The following is a 24,026-nucleotide window of genomic DNA, read 5'->3' as shown; positions in this document are numbered from 1 at the left end:
TCTATCACTCATCACCAAGTTTACTAAGCAGCAGCATTGTTCGTATTCGTTTTAAGATCTTGAATTGGGCCCCCCCTGTATGTAAGTCAGGTTTATTGGCCCCCTGTATGTAAGTCAGGTTTATTGGCCCCCTGTATGTAAGTCAGGTTTATTGGCCCCCTGTATGCAAGTCAGGTTTATTGGCCCCCTGTATGCAAGTCAGGTTTATTGGCCCCCTGTATGCAAGTCAGGTTTATTGGCCCCCTGTATGTAAGTCAGGTTTATTGGCCCATTCAGTCCCCAAATAAAGCAGACAAATGTAGGATTCTGCATGTTTTATTGGTCAGATAGATTTCCATGAGTTTCATATTTTGTTGAAAGCAGCAATGTCAACACTCTGCACCTGAAACAAGATACACAGGGAGGCAGTTAGCAAGATGTATTAACACGTGTGTAAAATGTTAGTTACTTAAAAAAGAAAATGTATGCTTACCTGATAAATTTATTTCTTTTTTGACAAAATGAGTCCACGGATCATCTTAATTACTAATGAGAGATATTCACCTCCTGGTCAGCAGGAGGCGGCAAAGAGCACCACAGCAGAGCTGTTAAATAGCTCCTCCTCTTCCTCCCATTCCAGTCATTCGACCGAAGTTAGGAAGAGAAAGGAAAAGCCAAGGTGCAGAGGTGGCTGACATTTACAATAACCCACAACCTGTCTTACAAGAACAGGGCGGGCCGTGGACTTGTGTCAAAAAAGAAATAAATTTATCAGGTAAGCATAAATTTTCCTTTTCTTTAAGACATGAGTCCACGGATCATCTTAATTACTAATGGAATTCAATACCCAAGCTAGAGTACACAGATAAGGGAGGGACAAGACAGGGAACCTAAACGGGAGGCACCACTGCTTGAAGAACCTTTCTCCCAAAACAACCTCAGCCGAGGCAAAAGTGTCAAACTTGTAAAACCTTGAAAAAAGGGTGAAGAGAGGACCAATTTGCAGCCTGCAAATCTGTTCCACAGAAGCTTAATTTTTGAATGCCCACGAGAAAGCAACAGCCCTTGTGAAATGATCTCAGGAGGCTGCTGTCCAGCAGTCTCATATGCAAAACGTATGATGCTCTTCAGCCAAAAAGAATGAAAAGTAGCCTTAGCTTTCTGTCCCTTGCGTATTCCTGAGAAAACCACAAAGAAGACTAACAGAAGTCTTTAGTCGTGCAGGTAAAACTATAAAGCGACCACGTCCAAATTTTGCAAAAGACTTTCCTTCTTAGAAGGATTAGGACACAAGCAAGGCCAAACAATGTCCTAATTAATGTTCCGGATTAGAAACCACCTTAGGAAGAAATCCTAATTTGGTATGCAAGACTACCTTATCCGCATGGAGAATAAGATAAGGAAACTCATGCTGCAATGCCGAGAGTACTGACACTCTCCGAGTAGAAGAAATAATCACAAGAAAGAAAAACTTCCAAGATAACAACCCTTTGAGTGCTAAGCACTTTCCCACCTGGGTGCTAAGGTGATTGAAGTTTTTTTTTAATTTTTATTTTTTGAAAAAAAAAAATCTCACTTTTATATTTTTTTTTCAGATCCCCAAGACTTACACCATTGGAAAGGTTAGGTGATTACCTTTCCAACGTTGGGTCTTGGGGATCTGTAGCTGCTTAGATGCCTGAGATACAGGCGTCTAAGCAGCATGCCCCCTTTCCTTATATTTTGTATTGTGAATTGTTAATGAAGTTGCACGGTGACATCGCGCGTGACGTCACCGTGCAAAACGCGAAGCCCCGGCGATGCCTGTCACTATGCAGGCCCGATCGCCGGGGTAGGAGCGGGTGGGAGCCCCCATATCTCCCTCAATGTGGGAGAGTGCTAGCGACAGCTCTGAGCCGTCGTTAGCACCAGAGTGGGAAACTCTGCGACGGCTCAGAGCCGTCGTTAGCACTCAAGGGGTTAATATCTAAGGAATGCATAGGCTCAAACAGAGCCCCATGAAGAACATTGAGAACTAAATTAATACTCCATGAATGAGTAACTGGTTTAAACCCAGGCCTGATCCTGACCAAGGCCTGACAAAAAGATTGTACATCTGGAATATCTGCCAGACGTTTGTGTAACAAAACAAAAACAGATAATGCCAAGATTTGACCCTTTAGGGAACTCGTCGAAAAACCTCTCTCCAAACCTTCTTGGAGAAAAGAAAAAATCCTATGAATCCTAACTCTACTCCACGAGTAGCCCTTGGATTCACACCAGAAAGGATATTTCCGGCAAATCTTATTGTAAATTCTTCTAGTTACAGGTTTACTAGCCTGAATCATAGACTTTATAGAACAAACATTCAATCTCCAAGGAGTCAGCTTCAAAGAAACTAGATTTGGATGAAGGAAGGGCCCCTCAATCAGAAGGTCCTTCCGCAACGGGAGTCCAAGGTGGTAGAGATGTCATCTCCGCCAGATCTGCATACCAAATCCTGTGAAGCCAGGCCTGTGTTAAGAGGATCACCGGGGTCCTGTGTAATTCGAGCAAATTCTCGAAGAAGAGCAACCAGAGGAAAACAGGTATGCGAGATTGAAGGTCCAAGGGCTTCCGGAAACATTAGTTCCGCCTGGGGGTCCCTGGATCTTGACCCGTATAACGGGAGATTGACAGTCTGTCACAATGTCATGAGATCTAATTCCGGCTGAACTCACTTGAAAATCAGACTGAAAAACACTTCCGGATGGAGTTCCCATTCCCCCGGATGAAAATTCTGCCTGCTCAGGAAAACCGCCTCCCAGATGTCCACCCCTGGGATGTGGATCGTCGACAGACAGCAAGAATGGGCCTCCGTCCATAGGATTATTTTGGATGCCTCAGTCATCGTTAAGGAATTTCTCGTTCTTCCCTGATGAATGAGGTAAGATGCTGACGTCATGTTGATCAACTGGAACCTGATAAATTGGAAATGGAGATCGCATTCCGCTCCAGAAAGCGAATAGGAGAACAGACTCATGCTGAGTCCAACCCCCATGTCCTTAAGGAGCCCCAGACTGCTCCCCACCCAAGAAGGCTGTCGTCTATTGTCCCACACCAAGATGGTCTGCGAAAGCAGATTCCCTGGGAAATATGATCCAGAGACAACCATTGAAAAAGAATCCCTTGTCTCCTGCTCCATCGAGGAGACAAATCTGTATAATCTCTGATCCATTGCCAGAGCATACTTAAATGCAGAGATCTGAGATGAAACCGAGCAAATGGGATGATTTTTTTTTTTTTAAATCCCATGCAAAGAGAGCGTTTTTCTTTTCTTTTTTTTTTTTAAGTTGAACACAAGCCTCCTTACTGCCAAGGACAGCCATACATGGTACAATACAAAGTACCAGCACCTGGGGTGGACTTGAACTCTCAACCTGCTGCTTTCCAAGCAGCTGTGCTAGCCACTAAGCTATGCCAGAGAAACTGTTGCCGCCACCATCAGCCCGAACGAGGAATGGATTGAAGGACTAGACAAGTATTGATACTCTGATTTCCTGACATCCTGTCAGAAAAATCTTCCTTGATACGGAATCTATTAAGGTTCCTCAGAAGTTACCCTTGTAAATGGGACTGAGGAACTCCATTCCAAATTTGCCCTCCACCCGTGAGATCGCGGTTAGGAGAACACCATCTCTATGTGACATCTTAACTTGCTGGAAGGATGGCTCCTGAACTGTCGTCCAGATAGAAAGCCACCGAAATGCCCCGAAACTGAAGCACCGCCAACAGAGATCCCAGAGCTCTTGAAAAAAAAAAAAAATCTAAGGGCTGTGGCAAGACCGAAAGGAAGAGCCACGAACTGGAAGCATTGCCCAGAAAGGCCAACCCTAGAATCTTGAGGCGATTCCTGATCATGGCATATGAAAATACGCGTTCTTTAAATCCACTGTTGTCATAAATTGACCCTCTCGGATCAAGGAAGAAAAGAACTAATAGTTTCCATCTTGAAGGACGGTACACTAAAAAATTTGTTTAGACTCTTGAGATCTAAAAGTGGTCTGAAGGGTCCCTCTTCTTTTTGGAAACCCCAGACCGATTGGGACAAAAAACAAAAAAAAACAGTACCCATAGTAGAACTGGAACAATCACTCCCAGGACTGAGAGATCTCCCACCCAGGGTAAGGATGCCTCTCCTCTTCTCTGCAGGTAAGCTTGAAAACAGAAACCCGCCTCTGGGAGGAAAAACTCTGAACTCTGACTTGTGTCCCTGGGGCACTAATTTCTATTGCCCAGGTATCCTGAACATCTCAAACCCAAATCTGAGCGAAGACGGAATTCTGCCCTCTACAAGATCTGGTCCCGGATTGGTGGCATATCCTTCAAGCTGCGTCTCTGTAGAACAAGGCTCTAACCATAAGACTCGGAGCTGGAACAGAAAACCCTGAAACCTATGCTCCCAGAATGATAACTTGAAGGGAAAAAAATTGAAATACAGGAAATAGCCAACTCAAAGGCTTTCATCCTATCCTGGGTCCTTATCCAGGGGAGATTCTGACTTGGCATCAGAAAAGGCATCAGACCCATATGCCATTGCACAAGTGGCGGTAGCAAAGTACACAGCTGGTTGCCATTATAAACCCTGGTGTACGTCCCCTTCTACTTCTTATCCATAGGACCTTCAAACCGAACTATCTTCTAAGGAAATCGTAGTTCTCTTAGCCAAGCTGGAAACTACTCCTTCCACCTTAGAGAATGCTTTTCCAGCCTCCATAGTTAAGCAGACTATGGAAAATCTCTTAATTATAAGGAATGCGGTTCCTTCCATTTCTTAATAACTAACTGGGTACACTAGATAACACCACTGGTGTCCGAGTCACCCAGGGTAGCTAAAACCTCCTAAAGTAACAAATGGAGGTAATCAAGCTAAAAAAATGATAAAAATAACCTCAGGATCAAATAAAGATATTATTCCATCTGAGCCTGAAAATTCTCTCTGATAATCCCGAAGTATCTTCCTCTTTTCGTTAACAGGGAAGAAACGGCTGGTATAGCAACTATTAAATCAATCACCCTAACTGATTGAAATTAATTCCTCTAGTAATGTATTCTACCTCGTGGTAAAACATATGTATGAAATGCAAAGTAATTCCAAACGGAATGTTAGAGGAAACGCAGGGCACTGCATGTGGGCCATAACATTTTGTGACCATAGTCAGACTCCCATAGTAGGAGAAGGTTCAGAAAAAACAGATTTTTTTTTTTAAATTGACAAACGTTACTGTTTCTTTAAAATTCAAAAGTAACTCATTTTTTGTGTGTTCTTGTTCCATCCTACAACACAAAGGATGGATTAAACAAAAACAGTGAAATTATTTCAATTAAGATTAACAGATAAAAACGTCACTGTCCCTTTAAATTTTAAACAGTAACCTTTTTATCCTTGTGTGCAGAGAAGTGCTTAGACTAGCACACAAACAGAGGAACTACTACTGAAAACTCGGGTAACTTGCCAAGGCTTTCTTCCTAATGCTCATACAACCTTAAAACGTCATGTACCATTTTTTTTTTTTTTAAATATTAAGACATGACAGATTGTAAACAGGTCCGGAGCACAGCAGTAGCGCTATCCAAACCGACCTGGGATAAAATACAGATTGCTTAGCTAGTAAGCAATAAGGACCTTTCCCAGAAACCGTTCTAACTCCGATTGAACGGAAGAGCAAGTGCAGGCTAAGAAGGCCCCAAACATAGCACCACCCTTTGTGGGCGTGATACTCACATCCCAGAGACTGCAGCATAGTAAAAAAGATAGAAATATGTGCTGCTGAAAAAAACTGCGCCAAAACGAAACCCCGCCCTTCGTGGGTGTAATATACACGCTCTCCCGGTCGCCATCATTATATTAGAAATAGACTACCGGGAGATGTCACTGAAACCCTCTCTGAACCTGGGGGCAAATTGCAATACCAGTGAAAGGTACAAAATGTGCACAACACAAACGGTTTATACAACTGAACTGAGCCAGCCCATAAAAACATAAAGACAATATTTTAAGTGGTTTAGCCCTCACTGCCACAGGGCATATCCTCTCATGGTATCCACTCGGTTCAAGTGCCCCCCAAAAAGCCACGCTCCTCAGCCCCAGTGCCTGCTATAAACATGCTGTCAGAAAATCCTCCTAAAGCTGTATATAGGAGATATATGTCCCAGTAAAATGCTATACTTCCTCTGTCCTGAATCCTTAAGTGTGCTTCAGACCCAGAATAAAAAGTTAGCACTTACCTTTATATTCTGTCTGACAGCAGGGCAGCTCAGCAGGTTTAGGAGGTCCTCTCCCTCCCATAGCCCTGTGGAAGATGATAAAGCCTGAGTTAAGTATTGCTTAGGCTATCAGGAGAAGGGCAACATAAATCTATGGGAAGCGCAGTAAGAATTATGTCCCACCAGTTCCCATTGCTCTAAAGCCACCAATAGCTCTACTGAAGAGACCGATATAGACTACGGCTACACCCTAGAACAAAGCAGCACTCTCTGGCACTACTTTAAAAATAATAAACCCTTGATTAAAGAATCTAATCTAACGCCTCACATTACCTCTTCCTATCACTAACGTAGGCAAAGAGAATGACTGGGGTGGGAGGGGAGGAGCTATTTAACAGCTCTGCTGTGGTGCTCTTTGACTCCTCCTGCTGACCAGGAGGTGAATATCCCATTAGTAATTAAGATGATCTGTGGACTCATCGTGTCTTAAAAAAGAAAAACTAATGTATTACGTGTTCTACAAATCTGATAATCACTTGCGTGATACTATATATGTAGTACATGATATAGAAAAAACAGTTTATGCTTACCTGATAAATTTCTCTCTTGTGAAGTATCGAGTCCATGGATTCATCCATACTTGTGGGATATTCTCCTTCCCTACAGGAAGTGGCAGAGAGAGCACCCACAACAGAGCTGTCTATATAGCTCCTCCCTTAGCTCCACCCCCCAGTCATTCGACCAAAGGCTAGGGAAAAAAAAAAAGGAGAAACTATAGGGTGCAGTGGTGACTGAAGTTTTTTAAATAAAAATATACTACCTATCTTAAATAGACAGGGCGGGCCGTGGACTTGATACATCACAAGAGAAATAAATTTATCAGGTAAGCATAAATTCTGTTTTCTCTTGTAAGATGTATTGAGTCCACAGATTCATCCATATTTGTGGGATACCAATACCAAAGCTTTAGGACACGGATGAAGGGAGGGACAAGACGGGTTCCTTAAACGGAAGGCACCACTGCTTGTAGAACCTCTCCCCCAAAAAACAGAATTTATGCTTACCTGATAAATTACTTTCTCCAACGGTGTGTCCGGTCCACGGCGTCATCCATTACTTGTGGGATATTCTCCTCCCCTACAGGGAAAGGCAAGGAGAGCACACAGCAAGAGCTGTCCATATAGCTCCCCCTCTGGCTCCGCCCCCCAGTCATTCGACCAACGGTTAGGAGAAAAAGGAGAAACTATAGGGTGCTGTGGTGACTGTAGTGTATAAAGAAAAAGAAAACATTTTCAAACCTGATTAAAAAACCAGGGCGGGCCGTGGACCGGATACACCGTTGGAGAAAGTAATTTATCAGGTAAGCATAAATTCTGTTTTCTCCAACATTGGTGTGTCCGGTCCACGGCGTCATCCATTACTTGTGGGAACCAATACCAAAGCTTTAGGACACGGATGAAGGGAGGGAGCAAATCAGGTTACCTAAACAGAAGGCACCACGGCTTGCAAAACCTGTCTCCCAAAAACAGCCTCCGAAGAAGCAAAAATATCAAATTTGTAAAATTCGGCAAAAGTGTGCAGAGAAGACCAAGTCGCTGCCTTACATATCTGAATAACAGAAGCCTCGTTCTTGAAGGCCCATGTGGAAGCCACAGCCCTAGTGGAGTGAGCTGTGATTCGTTCAGGAGGCTGCCGTCCGGCAGTCTCATAAGCCAATCGGATAATGCTTTTCAGCCAGAAAGAAAGAGGTAGCAATACCTTTTTGTCCTCTCCTCTTACCAGAGTAAACGACAAACAAGGATGAGGTTTGTCTAAAATTCTTTGTTGCTTCTAAATAGAACTTTAAAGCACGGACTACATCTAAATTGTGTAACAAACGTTCCTTCTTTGAAACTGGATTCGGGCACAGAGAAGGAACAACTATTTCCTGGTTAATATTCTTGTTGGAAACGACTTTTGGAAGAAAACCAGGCTTGGTACGCAAAATAACCTTATCTGAATGGAACACCAGATAGGGTGGATCACACTGCAAAGCAGATAATTCAGAAACTCTTCTAGCAGAAGAAATAGCAACCAAAAACAGAACTTTCCAAGAAAGCAACTTGATATCTATGGAATGTAAGGGTTCAAACGGAACCCCCTGAAGAACTGAAAGAACTAAATTTAGACTCCAAGGAGGAGTCAAGGGTCTGTAAACAGGTTTGATTCTGACCAAAGCCTGTACAAAAGCTTGTACCTCTGGCACAGCTGCCAGTCGTTTGTATAACAAGACAGATAAAGCAGAAATCTGTCCTTTTAGAGAACTCGCTGACAATCCCTTATCCAAACCTTCTTGGAGAAAGGAGAGGATCTTAGGAATTTTAATCTTACTCCAGGAGAATCCCTTGGATTCCCACCAACAGATATATCTTTTCCATATTTTATGGTAAATCTTTCTAGACACAGGTTTTCTGGATCACTGAATCTGAAAACCCACGCTTGGATAAAATCAAACGTTCAATTTCCAAGCAGTCGGGTGCAGAGAAATTAGATTTGGATGTTCGAATGGACCTTGTACTAGAAGATCCTGTCTCAAAGGTAGCTTCCATGGTGGAGCCGATGACATATTCACCAGGTCTGCATACCAAGTCCTGCGCGGCCACGCAGGAGCTATCAGAATCACTGATCCTGGCTACAAGCCTGGGAAGGAGAGGGAACGGTGGAAACGCATAAGCTAGGTTGAACGACCAAGGCGCCACTAATGCATCCACTAGAGTGGCCTTGGGATCCCTGGATCTGGACCCGTAGCAAGGAACCTTGAAGTTCTGACGAGACGCCATCAGATCCATGTCTGGAATAATTGAGTCAACTGGGCAAACACCTCCGGGTGGAGTTCCCACTCCCCCGGATAGAAAATCTGACTCAGATAATCCGCCTCCCAGTTGTCTACTCCTGGGATGTGGATTGCAGATAGGTGGCAGGAGTGATCCTCCCATTTGATGATCTTGGATACCTCTCTCATCGCCAAGGAACTCCTTGTTCCTCCCTGATGGTTGATGTAAGCTACAGTTGTCATGTTATCTGACTGGAATCTTATGTATCCGGCCTTCGCTAGATGAGGCCAAGCCCGGAGAGCATTGAATATCGCTCTCAGTTCCAGGATGTTGATCGGGAGAAGAGACTCTTCCCGAGACCATAAACCCTGAGTTTTCAGGGAATCCCAGACCGCGCCCCAGCCTGATAGACTGGCGTCGGTCGTGACAATGACCCACTTTGGTCTGCAGAAACTCATTCCCTGAGACAGGTGATCCTGTCTACTGGAGCATGCACAGTTGTAATGGTCTTAGATGAATTCGAGCAAAAGGAACTATGTCCATTGCTGCAACCATCAACCCTACTATTTCCATGCACTGAGCTATGGAAGGCTGCAGAATAGAGAGAAGAACTTGACAAGCGTTTAGAAGCTTTGACTTTCTGACTTCTGTCAGGAAGATCTTCATTTCAAAGGAATCTATTATTGTTCCCAAAAAGGGAACTCTTGTCGACGGAGACAGGGAACTCTTTTCTACATTCACCTTCCACCCGTGAGATCTGAGAAAGGCTAGAACAAAGTCTGTATGAGCCTTTGCCTTGGAAAGAGACGACGTTTTAATTAGAATGTCGTCCAGATAAGGTGCCACTGCAATGCCCCTTGGTCTTAGAACCGCTAGAAGGGACCCGAGCACCTTTGTGAAAATTCTGGGAGCAGTGGCTAGTCCGAATGGGAGAGCCACGAACTGATAATGTTTGTCCAGAAAGGCGAACCTTAGGAACTGATGATGATCTTTGTGGATAGGTATATGTAGATACGCATCCTTTAAATCCACGGTAGTCATATATTGACCCTCCTGGATTGTAGGTAAAATTGTTCGAATGGTTTCCATTTTGAACGATGGAACTCTGAGAAATTTGTTTAGAATTTTTAAATCCAGAATTGGTCTGAAAGTTCCCTCTTCTTTGGGAACTACAAACAGATTTGAGTAAAAACCCCTGACCTTGTTCCACAGTTGGAACTGGGTGTATCACTCCCATCTTTAACAGGTCATCTACACAATGTAAGAATGCCTGTCTACTTATTTGGTTTGAAGATAAGTGAGAAATGTGGAACCTACCCCTTGGGGGTAGTTCCTTGAATTCTAGAAGATAACCCTGAGAGACTATTTCTAGTGTCCAGGGATCCTGAACATCTCTTGCCCAAGTCTGAGCAAAGAGAGAGAGTCTGTCCCCTACTAGATCCGGTCCCGGATCGGGGGCTACCCCTTCATGCTGTCTTGGTAGCAGCAGCAGGCTTCTTGGCCTGTTTACCCTTATTCCAGCCTTGCATTGGTTTCCAAGCTGGTTTAGTCTGGGAAGCGCTACCCTCTTGTCTAGAGGCTGCCGAGTTAGAAGCCGGTCCGTTCCTGAAATTGCGAAAGGAACGAAAATTGGACTTATTCTTAGCCTTGAAAGGCCTATCCTGTGGGAGGGCATGGCCCTTTCCCACAGTGATGTCTGAAATAATTTCTTTCAATTCTGGCCCAAAAAGGGTCTTACCTTTGAAAGGGATATTAAGCAATTTTGTCTTGGAAGATACATCCGCCGAACAAGACTTTAGCCAGAGCGCTCTGCGCGCCACAATTGCAAACCCTGAATTTTTCGCCGCTAATCTCGCTAACTGCAAAGCGGCGCCTAAAATAAAGGAATTAGCTAACTTAAGTGCGTGAATTCTGTCCATGACTTCCTCATACTGAGTCAACCTACTGAGCGACTTTTCCAGTTCCTCGAACCAGAACCACGCCGCTGTAGTGACAGGAATAATGCACGAAATAGGTTGAAGGAGGTAACCTTGCTGTACAAAAATCTATTTAAGCAAACCCTCCAATTTTTTATCCATAGGATCTTTGAAAACACAATTGTCCTCAATGGGAATGGTTGTGCGTTTGGCTAGTGTAGAAACCGCCCCCTCGACCTTAGGGACTGTTTGCCATATGTCCTTCCTGGGGTCGACCATAGGGAACAATTTCTTAAATATAGGAGGAGGGACAAAAAGGTATGCCTGGCTTCTCCCACTCCTTATTCACTATGTCCGCCACCCGTTTAGGTATCGGAAAGGCATCAGGGTGCACCGGGACCTCTAGGAACTTGTCCATCTTGCACAAGTTTGTCACAATCATCCAGAGTAGATAGCACCTCCTTAAGTAATGCGCGGAGATGCTCTGATTTAAATTTAAATGTCACAACATCAGGTTCTGCCTGCTGAGAAATTCTTCCTGTATCAGAAATTTCTCCATCTGAGAAACCCTCCCTCACTGCCACTTCAGACTGGTGTGAGGGTATGACAGAAAAATTATCATCAGCGCCCTCCTGCTCTACAGTGTTTAAAACAGAGCAATCGCGCTTTCTCTGAAATGCTGGCATTTTGGATAAAATATTAGCTATGGAGTTATCCATTACTGCCGTCAATTGTTGCATAGTAACAAGCATTGGCGCGCTAGAAGTACTAGGGGTCGCCTGCGCGGGCATAACTGGTATAGACACAGAAGGAGAAGATGTAGAACTCTCTCTACTTCCTTCATCTGAGGAATCATCCTGGGCAACCTTACTATTTGTGACAATACTGTCCTTACTGTGTTTGGACGCTATGGCACAATTATCACATATATTTGAAGGGGGAACCACATTGGCTTCCATACATACAGAACATGATCTATCAGAAGGTACAGACATGTTAAACAGGCTTAAACTGGTTAATAAATCACAAAAACCGTTTTAAAACAAAACCGTTACTGTCTCTTTAAATGTTAAACAGGGCACACTTTATTACTGAATATGTGAAAAACTATGAAGGAATTGTCCAATCTTTACCAAATTTTCACCACAGTGTCTTAATGCATTCAAAGTATTGCACCCCAATTTTCAAGCTGTTTGCAATTTTAACCCCACTACAGTCCCAGCCACAGCCTTTGTTGCGACTTCAACTATCCCAGGGGGGTATTTCAAGCCTTCTAGGAACTTTTTCAGTGGACACCAGACCCTCTCACATGCATCTGCATGCACTGTACTTAAAAGAAACTGTGCAATAATGGCGCGAAAATGAGGCTCTGCCTAATACAGTGAAAGGCCCTTCCTGACTGGGAAGGTGTCTTAACTAGTGCCTGGTGATAAAAAAACGTTCCCCAAATAATAAAAGTGTGAAATCCACTTCAAACTTTAAATAAAAACTTAAATAAACAATCGATTTAGCCCTTAAGAGTGTCCACCAGTTAATAGCCCATAATAAGCCCTTTATTCTTTCTAAGTCTAAGAAAATGGCTTACCGATCCCCATGAGGGAAAAATGACAGCCTTCCAGCATTACACAGTCTTGTTAGAAAATGGCTAGTCATACCTTGAGCAGAAAAGTCTGCAAACTGTTCCCCCCAACTGAAGTTCTCTCATCTCAACAGTCCTGTGTGGGAACAGCAATTGATTTTAGTTACTGCTGCTAAAATCATACTCCTCTTTTAAACAGAACTCTTCATCTCTTTCTGTTTCAGAGTAAATAGTACATACCAGCACTATTTTAAAATAACAAAGTCTTGATAGAAGAAATAAAAAACTACAACTAACACCACAAACTCCTCACCATCCCCATGGAGATGCTACTTGTTCAGAGCGGCAAGGAGAATGACTGGGGGGCGGAGCCAGAGGGGGAGCTATATGGACAGCTCTTGCTGTGTGCTCTCCTTGCCTTTCCCTGTAGGGGAGGAGAATATCCCACAAGTAATGGATGACGCCGTGGACCGGACACACCAATGTTGGAGAAATAGCCTCCGAAGAAGCAAAAGAATCGAATTTGGAAAATTTGGAAAAAGTATGAAGCGAAGACCAAGTCGCCGCCTTACAAATCTGTTCAACAGAAGCCTCATTTTTAAAAGCCCATGTGGAAGCCACTGCTCTAGTAGAATAAGCAGTAATTCTTTCAGGAGGCTGCTGGCCAGCAGTCTCATAAGCCATACGGATGATGCTTTGCAGCCAAAAAGAAAGGTAGCCGCAGCCTTTTGACCTCTCCGCTTACCAGAATAGACAACAAACAATGAAGATGTTTGACGGAAATCTTTGGTTGCTTGTAAGTAGAACTTTAAAGCACGAACCACATCAAGATTGTGCAACAGACATTCCTTCTTTGAAGAAGGATTAGGACACAGCGAAGGAACAACAATTTCCTGATTGATATTCCTATTAGAAACAACCTTAGGAAGGAATCCAGGTTTGGTACGTAAATCCACCTTATCTGCATGGAAAATAAGATAAGATGAGTCACACTGTAAAGCAGATAACTCGGAAACTCTTCGAGCCGAAGAGATAGCTACTAAAAACAAAAAAACTTTCCAAGATAGAAGCTTTATATCTATGGAATGCATAGGTTCAAACGGAACCCCTTGAAGAACCAAGGTTAGGCTCCATGGCGGGGCAACAGGTTTAAATACAGGCTTGATCCTGACCAAGGCCTGACTAAACGCTTGAACGTCTGGGTAATCTGCCAGACGTTTGTGTAAAAGAATAGACGAAACAGATTTGTCCTTTTAAGGAACTAGCTGATAATCCATTCTCCAATCCTTCTTGGAGAAAAGACAAAATTCTAGGAATCCTAATCTTACTCCATGAGTAACCCTTGGATTCACACCAACAAAGATATTTGCGCCAAATCTTATGATAGATTTTCCTGGTGACAGGCTTTCTAGCCTGAATCAGGGTATCAATGACCGACTCAGAGAAACCACGCTTTGATAGAATCAGGCTTTCAATCTCCAAGCAGTCAGACGCAGAGAAATTAGATTTGGATGATTGAACAGACCTTGGATTAGAAGGTCCTGCCTCATTGGCAGAGTCACGGTGGAACAGATGACATGTCCACCAGGTCTGCATACCAAGTCCTGCGTGGCCACGCAGGCGCTATCAGAATCACCGAAGCTCTCTCCTGCTTGATTCTTGCAACCAGACGTGGGAGGAGAGGAAACAGTGGAAATACATAAGCCAGATTGAAGGACCAGGGCACTGCTAGAGCATCTATCAGTTCCGCCTGGGGATCCCGGGACCTGGACCCGTAACGCGGAAGTTTGGCGTTCTGCCTGGACGCCATCAGATCCAATTCTGGTGTGCCCCATAGCCGAGTCAGTTGGGCAAGTACCTCCGGATGGAGCTCCCACTACCCCCGGATGAAAAGTCTGTCGACTTAGGAAATCCGCCTCCCAGTTATCTACCCCTGGGATATGGATTCCTGAGAGATGGCAAGAGTGATCCTCCGCCCATCGGATAATTTTGGTTACCTCCATCATCGAAAAGAGAAATCTGTGTTCCTCCTTGATGATTGATATAGGCTACAGTCGTGACGTTGTCCGACTGAAATCTGATGAATTTGGCCACAGCTAGCTGAGGCCACGCCTGAAGCGCATTGAATATCGCTCTCAGTACTAGAATGTTTATCGGGAGGAGAGATTCCTCCCGAGACCATAAGCCCTGTGCTTTCAGGGATTTCCAGACTGCACCCCAGCCTAGCATCTGTCATTACTATGAGCCACTCTGGCCTGCAGAAACATATTCCCTGAGACAGGTGGTCCTGAGACAACCACCAGAGAAGAGAATCTCTGGTCTCTTAGTCCAGATGCAGTTGAGGAGATATATCTGCATAATCCCCATTCCACTGTTTAAGCATGCATAGTTGCAGTGGTCTGAGGTGTAGGCGGGCATAAGGAACTATGTCCATTGCCGCTACCATAAGTCAGATTACCTCCATACACTGAGCCACTGATGGCCGAGGAATGGAATGAAGAGCTCAGCAAGTGATTAAAAGTTTTGATTTTCTGACCTCCGTCAGAAATATTTTCATTTCTACCGAGTATCAGAGTCCCTAGGAAGGAAACTCTTGTGAGAGGGACAAGAGAACTATTTTTTTTTATGTTCACCTTCCACCCGTGAGATCTCAGAAAAGCCAACACAATGTCTGTGTGAGACTTGGCTAGCTGGAAAGTCGATGCCTGAATTAAGAGGTCGTCTAGATAAGGCACCACTGCTATACCCCGCGGTCTTAGAACCGCCAAAGGGGACCCTAGCACCTTTATGAAAATTCGGGGAGCCGTGGCCAACCCGAAGGGAAGGGCCACAAACTGGTAATGCCTGTCCAGAAAGGTGAATCTGAGGAATCGATGATGATCTCTGTGAATAGGGATGTGTAGATACGCATCCTTTAAGTCCACGGTAGTCATATATTGATCCTCCTGGATCAGAGGAAGAATAGTCTGAATAGTCTCCCATCTTGAATGATGGTACTCTGAGGAATTTGTTTAGAATTTTGAGATCCAAGATTGGTCTGAAAGTTCCCTCTTTTTTGGGAACCACAAACAGGTTGGAGTAAAAACCTAGCCCTTGTTCCGCTCTTGGAACTGGGCGAATCACTCCCATGGTATGTAGGTCTTCTACACAGCGCAAGAACGCCTCTCTCTTTGTCTGGTTTGCAGACAATTGAGAAATGTGAAATCTCCCCCTGGGGGCTACCCCTTCATGCTGTCTTGGTGGCAGCAGCGGGCTTCTTGGTCTGTTTACCTTTGTTCCAAGCCTGGTTAGGTCTCCAGACTGACTTGGATTCGACAGAATTCCCCTCTTGTGCTGCAGGGGAAGCTGAAGCGGGACCACCCTTGAAGTTCCGAAAGGAACGAAAATTATTTTGTTTGGTCCTCATCTTATTTGTTTTATCCTGAGGGAGAGCATGGCCTTTCCCTCCAGTGATGTCTGATATAATTTCTTTCAGTGCAGGCCCGAATAGGGTCCTTCCTTTGAAATGGATGTTCAACAATTTAGATTTTGATGACACATCAGCAGACCAGGACTTCAGCCATAACGCCCTGCGTGCTAAAATGGCAAAACCTGAATTCTTTGCCGCTAATTTAGCCATTTGGAAAGCGGCATCTGTAATGAAAGAATTAGCCAACTTAAGGGCCTTAATTCTATCCATCCTCTAATGGAGTCTCCACCTGGAGAGCCTCTTCTAGAGCCTCAAACCAGAAAGCAGCTGTAGTTACAGGAACAATGCATGCAATAGGTTGGAGAAGAAATCCTTGATGAACAAAAATTTTCTTTAGGAGACCCTCTAATTTTTTATCCATAGGATCTTTGAAAGCACAACTGTCTTCGATAGGTATAGTTGTACGCTTAGCAATAGTGGAAATAGCTCCCTCCACCTTAGGAACAGTCTGCCATGAGTCCTGTATGGTGTCAGATATGGGAAACATTTTCTTAAAAACAGGAGGGGGAGCGAACGGAATACCTGGTCTATTCCACTCCTTTGTAACAATAGTCACAATCCTCTTAGGGACTGGAAAAACAGTGTAAACAGGAACCTCTAAGTATCTGTCCATTTTACACTATTTCTATGGGACCACTATAGGGTCACAATCGTCTAGAGTAGCTAATAGCTCCTTGAGCAATAAGCGGAGGTGTTCAAGCTTAAATTTACAGGCCGTCATATCAGAAACTGTCTGAGGGAGCGTCTTTCCGGAATCAGAAATCTCTCCCTCAGATAACAAATCTCTTACCCCTACTTCAGAACATTGTGAGGGTATATCGGATACGGCTACTAAAGCGTCAGATGGCACGCTTTCTCCTTGGTGTCAGACATGTTAAACAGGCTAGTAATGTAACAAGCAAGCTTGGAAAACACTTTAACCAAAGTAAATAACACTTTAAACAAAAACAGTACTGTGCCTTTAAGAGAAAAAAAGCTGCACAAACTGCAAAACAGTGTAAAAAAAGCAGTAAACACAACAAAATTTTTACAGTAGCATCATATAGCCTTAGTAACTTTGCACAACTATGCAAATAAACAATTAACCCCTTAATGTAAAAACCGGATTGAAAAAAACGTCAAAACCGGTAAAATAACGTTCAGCACCTGTGGGGAAAAAAACCTCTTTACAGCCCTCAAATACAGCAGGAATCTCTGGAGAAGTAGCTGGATGCTTCTGATGTAAATAAACTGTGCAACTGAAAATAGGCTCCACCCACCTCACTCGATGTTATGGGGCCTAAAAAACACCACAGAGCGTTTCTTAAACTAGCCATGTGGGTTAATAACCCTTAAACAAGCCACAAAGACCCCTTAAAGTCCCTCAAAAAACGTTTTATTTGTAATTAAACCAATTAGTGTCACCAGTAACAGCCCTTTATGCAAGCTTGGATTCCTCTTTTACTGAATACAGCTTACCTTTCCTTCATGGGGATATTGCCAGCCTAGAAATAACAGTCTGTCTAGAAAAAATATAGACTGAACATACCTTAATGCAGTTTAGCCTGCAAACTGTTCCCCCAACTGAAGTTTTCCTGTACTCTTCAGCCCTTGTGAGAACAGCAGTGGATCTTAGTTACAAAGTGCTAAAATCATCATCCTCCCTGCAGAAATCTTCATCCCTTTTCTGCCAGAAAGTAAATAGTACACACCGGTACCATTTAAAATAAACTTTTGCTTGAGAAAATAAAAACTGACATTTTTGTCACCACACTCCTCTTTGCCCTTCCTAGCAGTTAAGCAGGCAGAGAGAATAACGGGGGGGGGGGGGTGGAGCTATATAGACAGCTCTGCTGTGGGTGCTCTCTCTGCCAATTCCTGTAGGGAAGGAGAATATCCCACAAGTATGGATGAATCCGTGGACTTGATACATCTTACAAGAGAAATTAAGCAGCTCCTGCGCTGGTTTTATGATTAGAACAATGATCTGAAGCACAGCATGATAATATGCAGTTCTGCTGATTTTATAAGTCAGTTGTGTACAATCTACACCTGTAATATTCCTATAGCCTTAATCTCAGCTTCATAAGAAAACACTGTAACACTTACATAGTCTTCAAACTTTGTGATCTCTTCTTCTAGAATGTCTGTGCCGACTTTGTCATCCTCCACCACACACTGGATCTGCAGCTTCTTGATGCCGTAACCAACCGGTACCAGTTTTGAGGATCCCCACAAGAGCCCGTCCATCTGCACCGACCTCACACACTCCTCCATCTTTGTCATGTCTGTCTCATCATCCCACTGCAGAGACCAGGAGAGTTTAATTGAACTTGTCAGCCTAAACACACCCTTCCCACACCTAAACCAAGTAAACTGATGTGCGACTAGACTTTTTTTATACAAACACTTTTTTTTATAAACATTTAAAATAGCTTATTTCAGCCCCCTCAGACTTGCCTGTCGTTCCTTTACAGCCACTAAAAAGACACCAGAGTGGTCAATAGATGTATCCTCACTAACCGTTTCGATTTTTAAAATACAAAAACACTTGAGCTTGACAGCACAATTTAGGTCTAAGTATTTTCCAGCTAATTCACATTAATATTTAAACTCTAATTACCGCTGTTAATGCAGTGTGCTCCATCGTCCCTTTAAACATCATAAACTTATCACTAATCGGGAGCTTTGGAACCATTTTTGGGTTATTACCTGGGGAGCCAGATCTATACATAGTGTATACCTAGGCTGGTACTGCAAACCCTGCAAGGGGCACTAAATTCTGGTGTTTATGTTGCAGCCTGAGGAATTCTACGTTAGCTGCACACATGGGATTATTGTACGTCTGGTTTTAAATGACAACAACATTTATAATAGTCATATCTTTTTACAGGACATTAAGACTATACAAGCCAAAGAGCAATATTAAATGTGCGTTTCCAGCTAGTTTACATTATTCTGTATGATTACATTCACCTGCTTCTTTTGTATGATTTTGCTTGCATTGGTTTGTCATTCTTGTCTATAAAAAGGTAAATCTCTTACCGGTTTCACATCCAGCAAGATGGAGGACTTGGCAATGAGACCAGGTTTCTTAGACTTCTTCTCTGCATACTGACGCAGTCTTTCTTCTTTGATCCTGGCAGCCTCTGCATCCTCTTCCTCATCATCACTGCCGAATAGGTCAATATCGTCATCATCCTCTTCTTCTTTAGGGGCAGCAGCAGGTGGGGTAACTTTAGCATTCGCTACTGGAGCAGTAGGCTAAACAGTATGATAAATAAGCCGTAGGAGTATGTGAGGTTTAACATAGAAGTCTGAAGTACAAGCGACACTAAAATACACTATGATGCAAACTTTGTATACACAAATAATGGAATTATGTAAAATTAATGCTAAACAGTTAGTTATGTTATTAACCAGCCATCATTAACATTACATTTTATTGTAAGTATTTATGTTATTCGTATTAAACACCAAGTGACTCATTTGTCTCTTTATATGGGATCTTTATCAGCCATTTATGTCCTAACAGTCTGGTTTAGGATACAACTAACTGACAGACCTCATCTCAAACTAAACGCATTATACTTGTGTCCGAGAGCCGCTACAGTTCTCTTTACCTTTGCAGCTGGTGAGGTAGCAGATTTCTCTAGTATGGTCACTCTGTTTTCCAGTTTAGCGATGGCTGACTGAAGGTCTTTTACAACTAGAACCAGGAGAAATAGGAACATTAGTTTTACAACTGCAATAAAATCAGTTGAACAGTGATTATACTGTGACAAATGTGAAGGGGTAAATGAATAGCATCAGTCCATCAATCAGTAACACGCACAACCACAATTCAGTTATAAATATGGATACAAGTGCTGGTACATATATGCGTTATAAGCGTGACATTGATAAAATCACAAATACACTGGATCAGACTAATGCAAGGAATAGGACAATTGCCAGCCGCCTTTAATTCACTGGTTTGTCACTTTGTCAATAAACAAATTAAAATCCATCCAACCTCCGGGCAATACGTTACAACTATAGCAGTTATGATTTATTTCATGGCTGGACATCTGTACCATGTTTTGAGAAGTACGGTATTTGCCTCAGATACAAATAGTTTTCTTCCTATCACTTATTGATAGACATTTCTTTCATCTATAAGATTATACAAAAGTCTCTGAAGACCCTGTAAGAGCCAACATCTCATCAAATGACAGATTCAGTACGAGCTCACGCACCCTTATGCAGACTCTGGTTCTCTTGTTCCAGGCTGGCCACACGTGAGAGGAGCTCGCTGTTGTCTCCGCTGTTGCTGGGTGTGGATCCTGTGCTCTAAAAGAAGTGGGTAAAGAATATTTAAGAACAAGGTTTGGACAGCAAGTGATATTTTCTGGATCAAACCCCATATGGCCAGGAGCTGCGGAAATGAAGATATAAGGTACAAGTATAGCAGATAACCAGCAAGTTAGCAAAGGAACTGACTTCTCTTCCCAGCTAGACACCAGCTCATAGCTCGAAGAGAAGACAGTGGGCAGCAGAAAATAAAGCAGTTGGTGGGGAGGGAATTCAGTTTACTAGAGAATATAAAAATAAGGCAATGCCTAAACTGCTGGGAGGATCTGTTAAGCAATGTGTACATTATAATACAAGAACTGCAAACCCGAGGACAACCTGAAACAGGAAAGGTAAAAGCAATTAATGCAACCAAGTAACCCCACATAGCAAAAAGCAAGGACAGTGGCCGGCTTCTGGTGGTTAAGGCACGGCTGGCGTAACCTAAGCTCTGCCCCCTCCAGCTGCTGGTTTTGCCAAGTACTAGGAGTCCAACTAAAAAACGATACTAAAGTATACATTTAGCAGTTTATAAGTTTTAGACGATCTGTTCATGAATTCTCAGCAGTAACTTACAGTACAGAGCTCAGATTGGCTCTGGGCTGGGGCAGGTTGAGCTTCTTTAGGACTATGCAGGACTGTCCTGAGCTAGAAATGGGAGAGATGCTTTTGTTTATGAAAGTTCAGAATGAAACCAGAAGGCAAGCAGGCAACATGCAAGACGCAAGCACAGCGAGGCGGCATGCAGAGAAAGGTTAAGACTACTGGACGTCACACAGTACAATAGGCCTGGAACTACTGGACGTCACACAGTACAATAGACCTGGAACTACACACCAGGATCCTGAAATCAGCAAAGCAGTCTGAAAAGGGTTTTTATGTTTTAAGGGAATCTAAGATGAAAATAAAAACACTTTAAAGGGGCACAAAACCCAAACATTTTCACTCAATATTCAGATAGAAAATACAATTTAAAAAAAGTTTCCAATATACTTCTACTATCAAATGTATTTAGTTCTCATGTTATTCTTTAGTGAAGAGATATCTAGATAGGTAGCATGCACATATGTCTGGGCACTACATAACAGGAAATAGTGCTCTAGCTAATGTATAACTGCAGTCATATAGTGCTGAACACACATGCACGCTCCTGAACTTACCTTCCTGCTGTTCAACATATAACAAGAACATTTGAGAATAAAAGTTGAAAAGTTGTTTAAAATTGTATGTTCTATCTGAATCACGAAAGAACCTTTTTGGGTTGTATGTCCCTTTAATGTGTGTACAGCTGACTGCCTACTGATGTCATGCACCTACCAGAACACTAGCTTTACCCTCCAGCACCGTATCACTGTATCGCACGTCTTACTGCACAGTGAGTAGAGAGAAGTTTAATTAACGTGTTTCACTAGACACCTAGAATTTTACTTTAAAGTAACAGTAAAGTCACATTTACAATTACAAATTTTGGTAAAGAGTAAATCTAGGCCGGCTTCCCCTTACAGACCATCTGCTCCCGCGGCTTCCCCTTACAGACCATCTGCTCCCGCACCCGCGGCTTCCCCTTACAGACCATCTGCTCCCGCACCCGCGGCTTCCCCTTACAGACCATCTGCTCCCGCACCCGCGGCTTCCCCTTACAGACCATCTGCTCCCGCACCCGCGGCTTCCCCTTACAGACCATCTGCACCCGCGGCTTCCCCTTACAGACCATCTGCTCCCGCGGCTTCCCCTTACAGACCATCTGCTCCCGCGGCTTCCCCTTACAGACCATCTGCTCCCGCGGCTTCCCCTTACAGACCATCTGCTCCCGCGGCTTCCCCTTACAGACCATCTGCTCCCGCACCCGCGGCTTCCCCTTACAGACCATCTGCTCCCGCACCCCGCGGCTTCCCCTTACAGACCATCTGCTCCCGCACCCGCGGCTTCCCCTTACCGACCATCTGCTCCCGCACCCGCGGCTTCCCCTTACAGACCATCTGCTCCCGCACCCGCGGCTTCCCCTTACAGACCATCTGCTCCCGCACCCGCGGCTTCCCCTTACAGACCATCTGCTCCCGCACCCCGGCTTCCCCTTACAGACCATCTGCTCCCGCACCCCGGCTTCCCCTTACAGACCATCTGCTCCCGCACCCCGGCTTCCTGTTTAGAGACCCACTGCTCCGGCAGGCGGGCATCCTGTTAGAGACCCACTGTTCATGCAGGCATGCTTCCCATTACAGACCATCCGCTCCCGCACACCGGATTCCTGTTAGACCCACTGCTCACGCAGGCCAGCTTCCTGTTACAGACCCACTGCTGCCATAGAATGCTAAATATATGTGCACGTTCCTGGGTTTACTCTTTAACAAAGGATATTTAAAAAAAAAAAAAAAAATTAAGCACATTTAGTAACGAGTAAATTAGAGTTTAATTAGACACACACTGAATCAAACTGACTTTACTGTCACTTTAAGAACTCTATACAAACCTATTTTCCTTTCTGTAGACTGTACCTTACTTGAAGCTCGACTTCACACAAATAAAGTGACATCAAATTAAATACTGTATCAGTCATTAGGCTTCAGTAAGTGATCTTGATCCACCCTGGTTATTTGCTCACAAGTTGCTACTCAAACTGAAGGACTATCTGCCCTATCTGCAAGAACACAGAAGAAGCGTTAAAGGGACATTCGTTTTCTTTGTTGCATACAAAAGAGCATAAAAAAAATAAAATAAAGTTTCCGTTTCTTTGGGGCACGTCACTGCACCAATAAGTGCTACAAGAAATCTATTGCATGGATTGAACTGTGCACAAACATGCATGTCCTGTAAGCTTCATATTCAAAATAAAACAAGTTTAACTTTGCATTAAAAACTTTAACAGGTTTAAATAATGCTCTTTCATATGCAAAACAAATGATTCATTTAATGTCCCTCCGAAACAAACGTTAAAAAGACCACTTGGTTTTAGTAAGATGGGCTACACTGATTGACTGGATGTTAGCGCGTCAGTGCAGGATATGCGACAGGCAAGGTGAAACCGTGAACATCTGCAGGATAACTATTAGGACTATGCGCAGCTGCATCACTTCACATGGACCTTGCAGGAGTGAGATATCCGCACGCTAGTTTAATAAATTTATCGTATGCTGCGTCAGATCAGCTCCAATGCACCACACATGGCTAAAAGGCAAGGTTTGTGCGCACTCGTGTGTTCACAAGATTTCTCCTCTGAGGGCCAATTCTAGTTTAGCAGCTGCAACACATTTAAGCAGTTTTCCTTTATTGCATTTAAAAAGTTACTATTTCTTCTGAAAAAATATTCTTGAATAAACTGTTTAATTTTTACAATTGGGAAGGTGACTCCAGATAAAGAGCAAGTGATCCTTCAGTATGAGCTGTGTCCAAACAAGTATAGCGTTATTTTCAATATCCCTTTAAAGGGACATTAAACCCAAAATGTTTCTTTCATTATTAAGATAGAATATACAAATACAAACCACTTTCCAATTTACTTCTATTATCAAATTCTTTGTTTTCTTGCTATCCTTCGTTGAAAATCAGGAAGGTAAGCTCAGGAGCGTGCATACGCCTACAGCACTATATGGCAGCAGTTTAGCAACAATGTAATACATTAGCAAGAACACTAGATGGCAGCAGTTTAGCAACAATGTAATACATTAGCAAGAACACTAGATGGCAGCAGTTTAGCAACAATGTAATACATTAGCAAGAACACTAGATGGCAGCAG

At 43.4% G+C, this 24,026-nt stretch overlaps 1 protein-coding gene across 7 annotated transcripts in view; it reads right to left on the bottom strand.

The window, feature by feature from the left end:
• Window positions 1–299: 299 nt before the first annotated feature.
• EEF1D (eukaryotic translation elongation factor 1 delta) overlaps window positions 300–24,026 on the bottom strand; it is a 53,275-nt gene continuing 29,548 nt past the window's right edge. For 4 of the 7 annotated variants that reach the window (XM_053715446.1, XM_053715447.1, XM_053715444.1 and 1 more), the window contains 6 exons: window positions 20,869–20,940; window positions 20,199–20,292; window positions 19,584–19,669; window positions 19,006–19,224; window positions 18,070–18,264; window positions 300–382 (listed from right to left, as the gene is read on the bottom strand). In XM_053715446.1, the coding sequence (XP_053571421.1) occupies window positions 344–382; window positions 18,070–18,264; window positions 19,006–19,224; window positions 19,584–19,669; window positions 20,199–20,292; window positions 20,869–20,940 (705 nt within the window). In that variant the 3' untranslated portion in view covers window positions 300–343. The remainder of the gene's footprint in view (window positions 383–18,069; window positions 18,265–19,005; window positions 19,225–19,583; window positions 19,670–20,198; window positions 20,293–20,868; window positions 20,941–24,026) is intronic. The other 3 variants (XM_053715448.1, XM_053715443.1, XM_053715445.1) reach the window with 1 other exon arrangement.

This window comes from Bombina bombina, chromosome 5, assembly GCF_027579735.1.
Source record: "Bombina bombina isolate aBomBom1 chromosome 5, aBomBom1.pri, whole genome shotgun sequence".
Lineage (NCBI taxonomy): Eukaryota > Metazoa > Chordata > Amphibia > Anura > Bombinatoridae > Bombina > Bombina bombina.
This window is presented reverse-complemented; position numbering and strand designations above follow the sequence as displayed.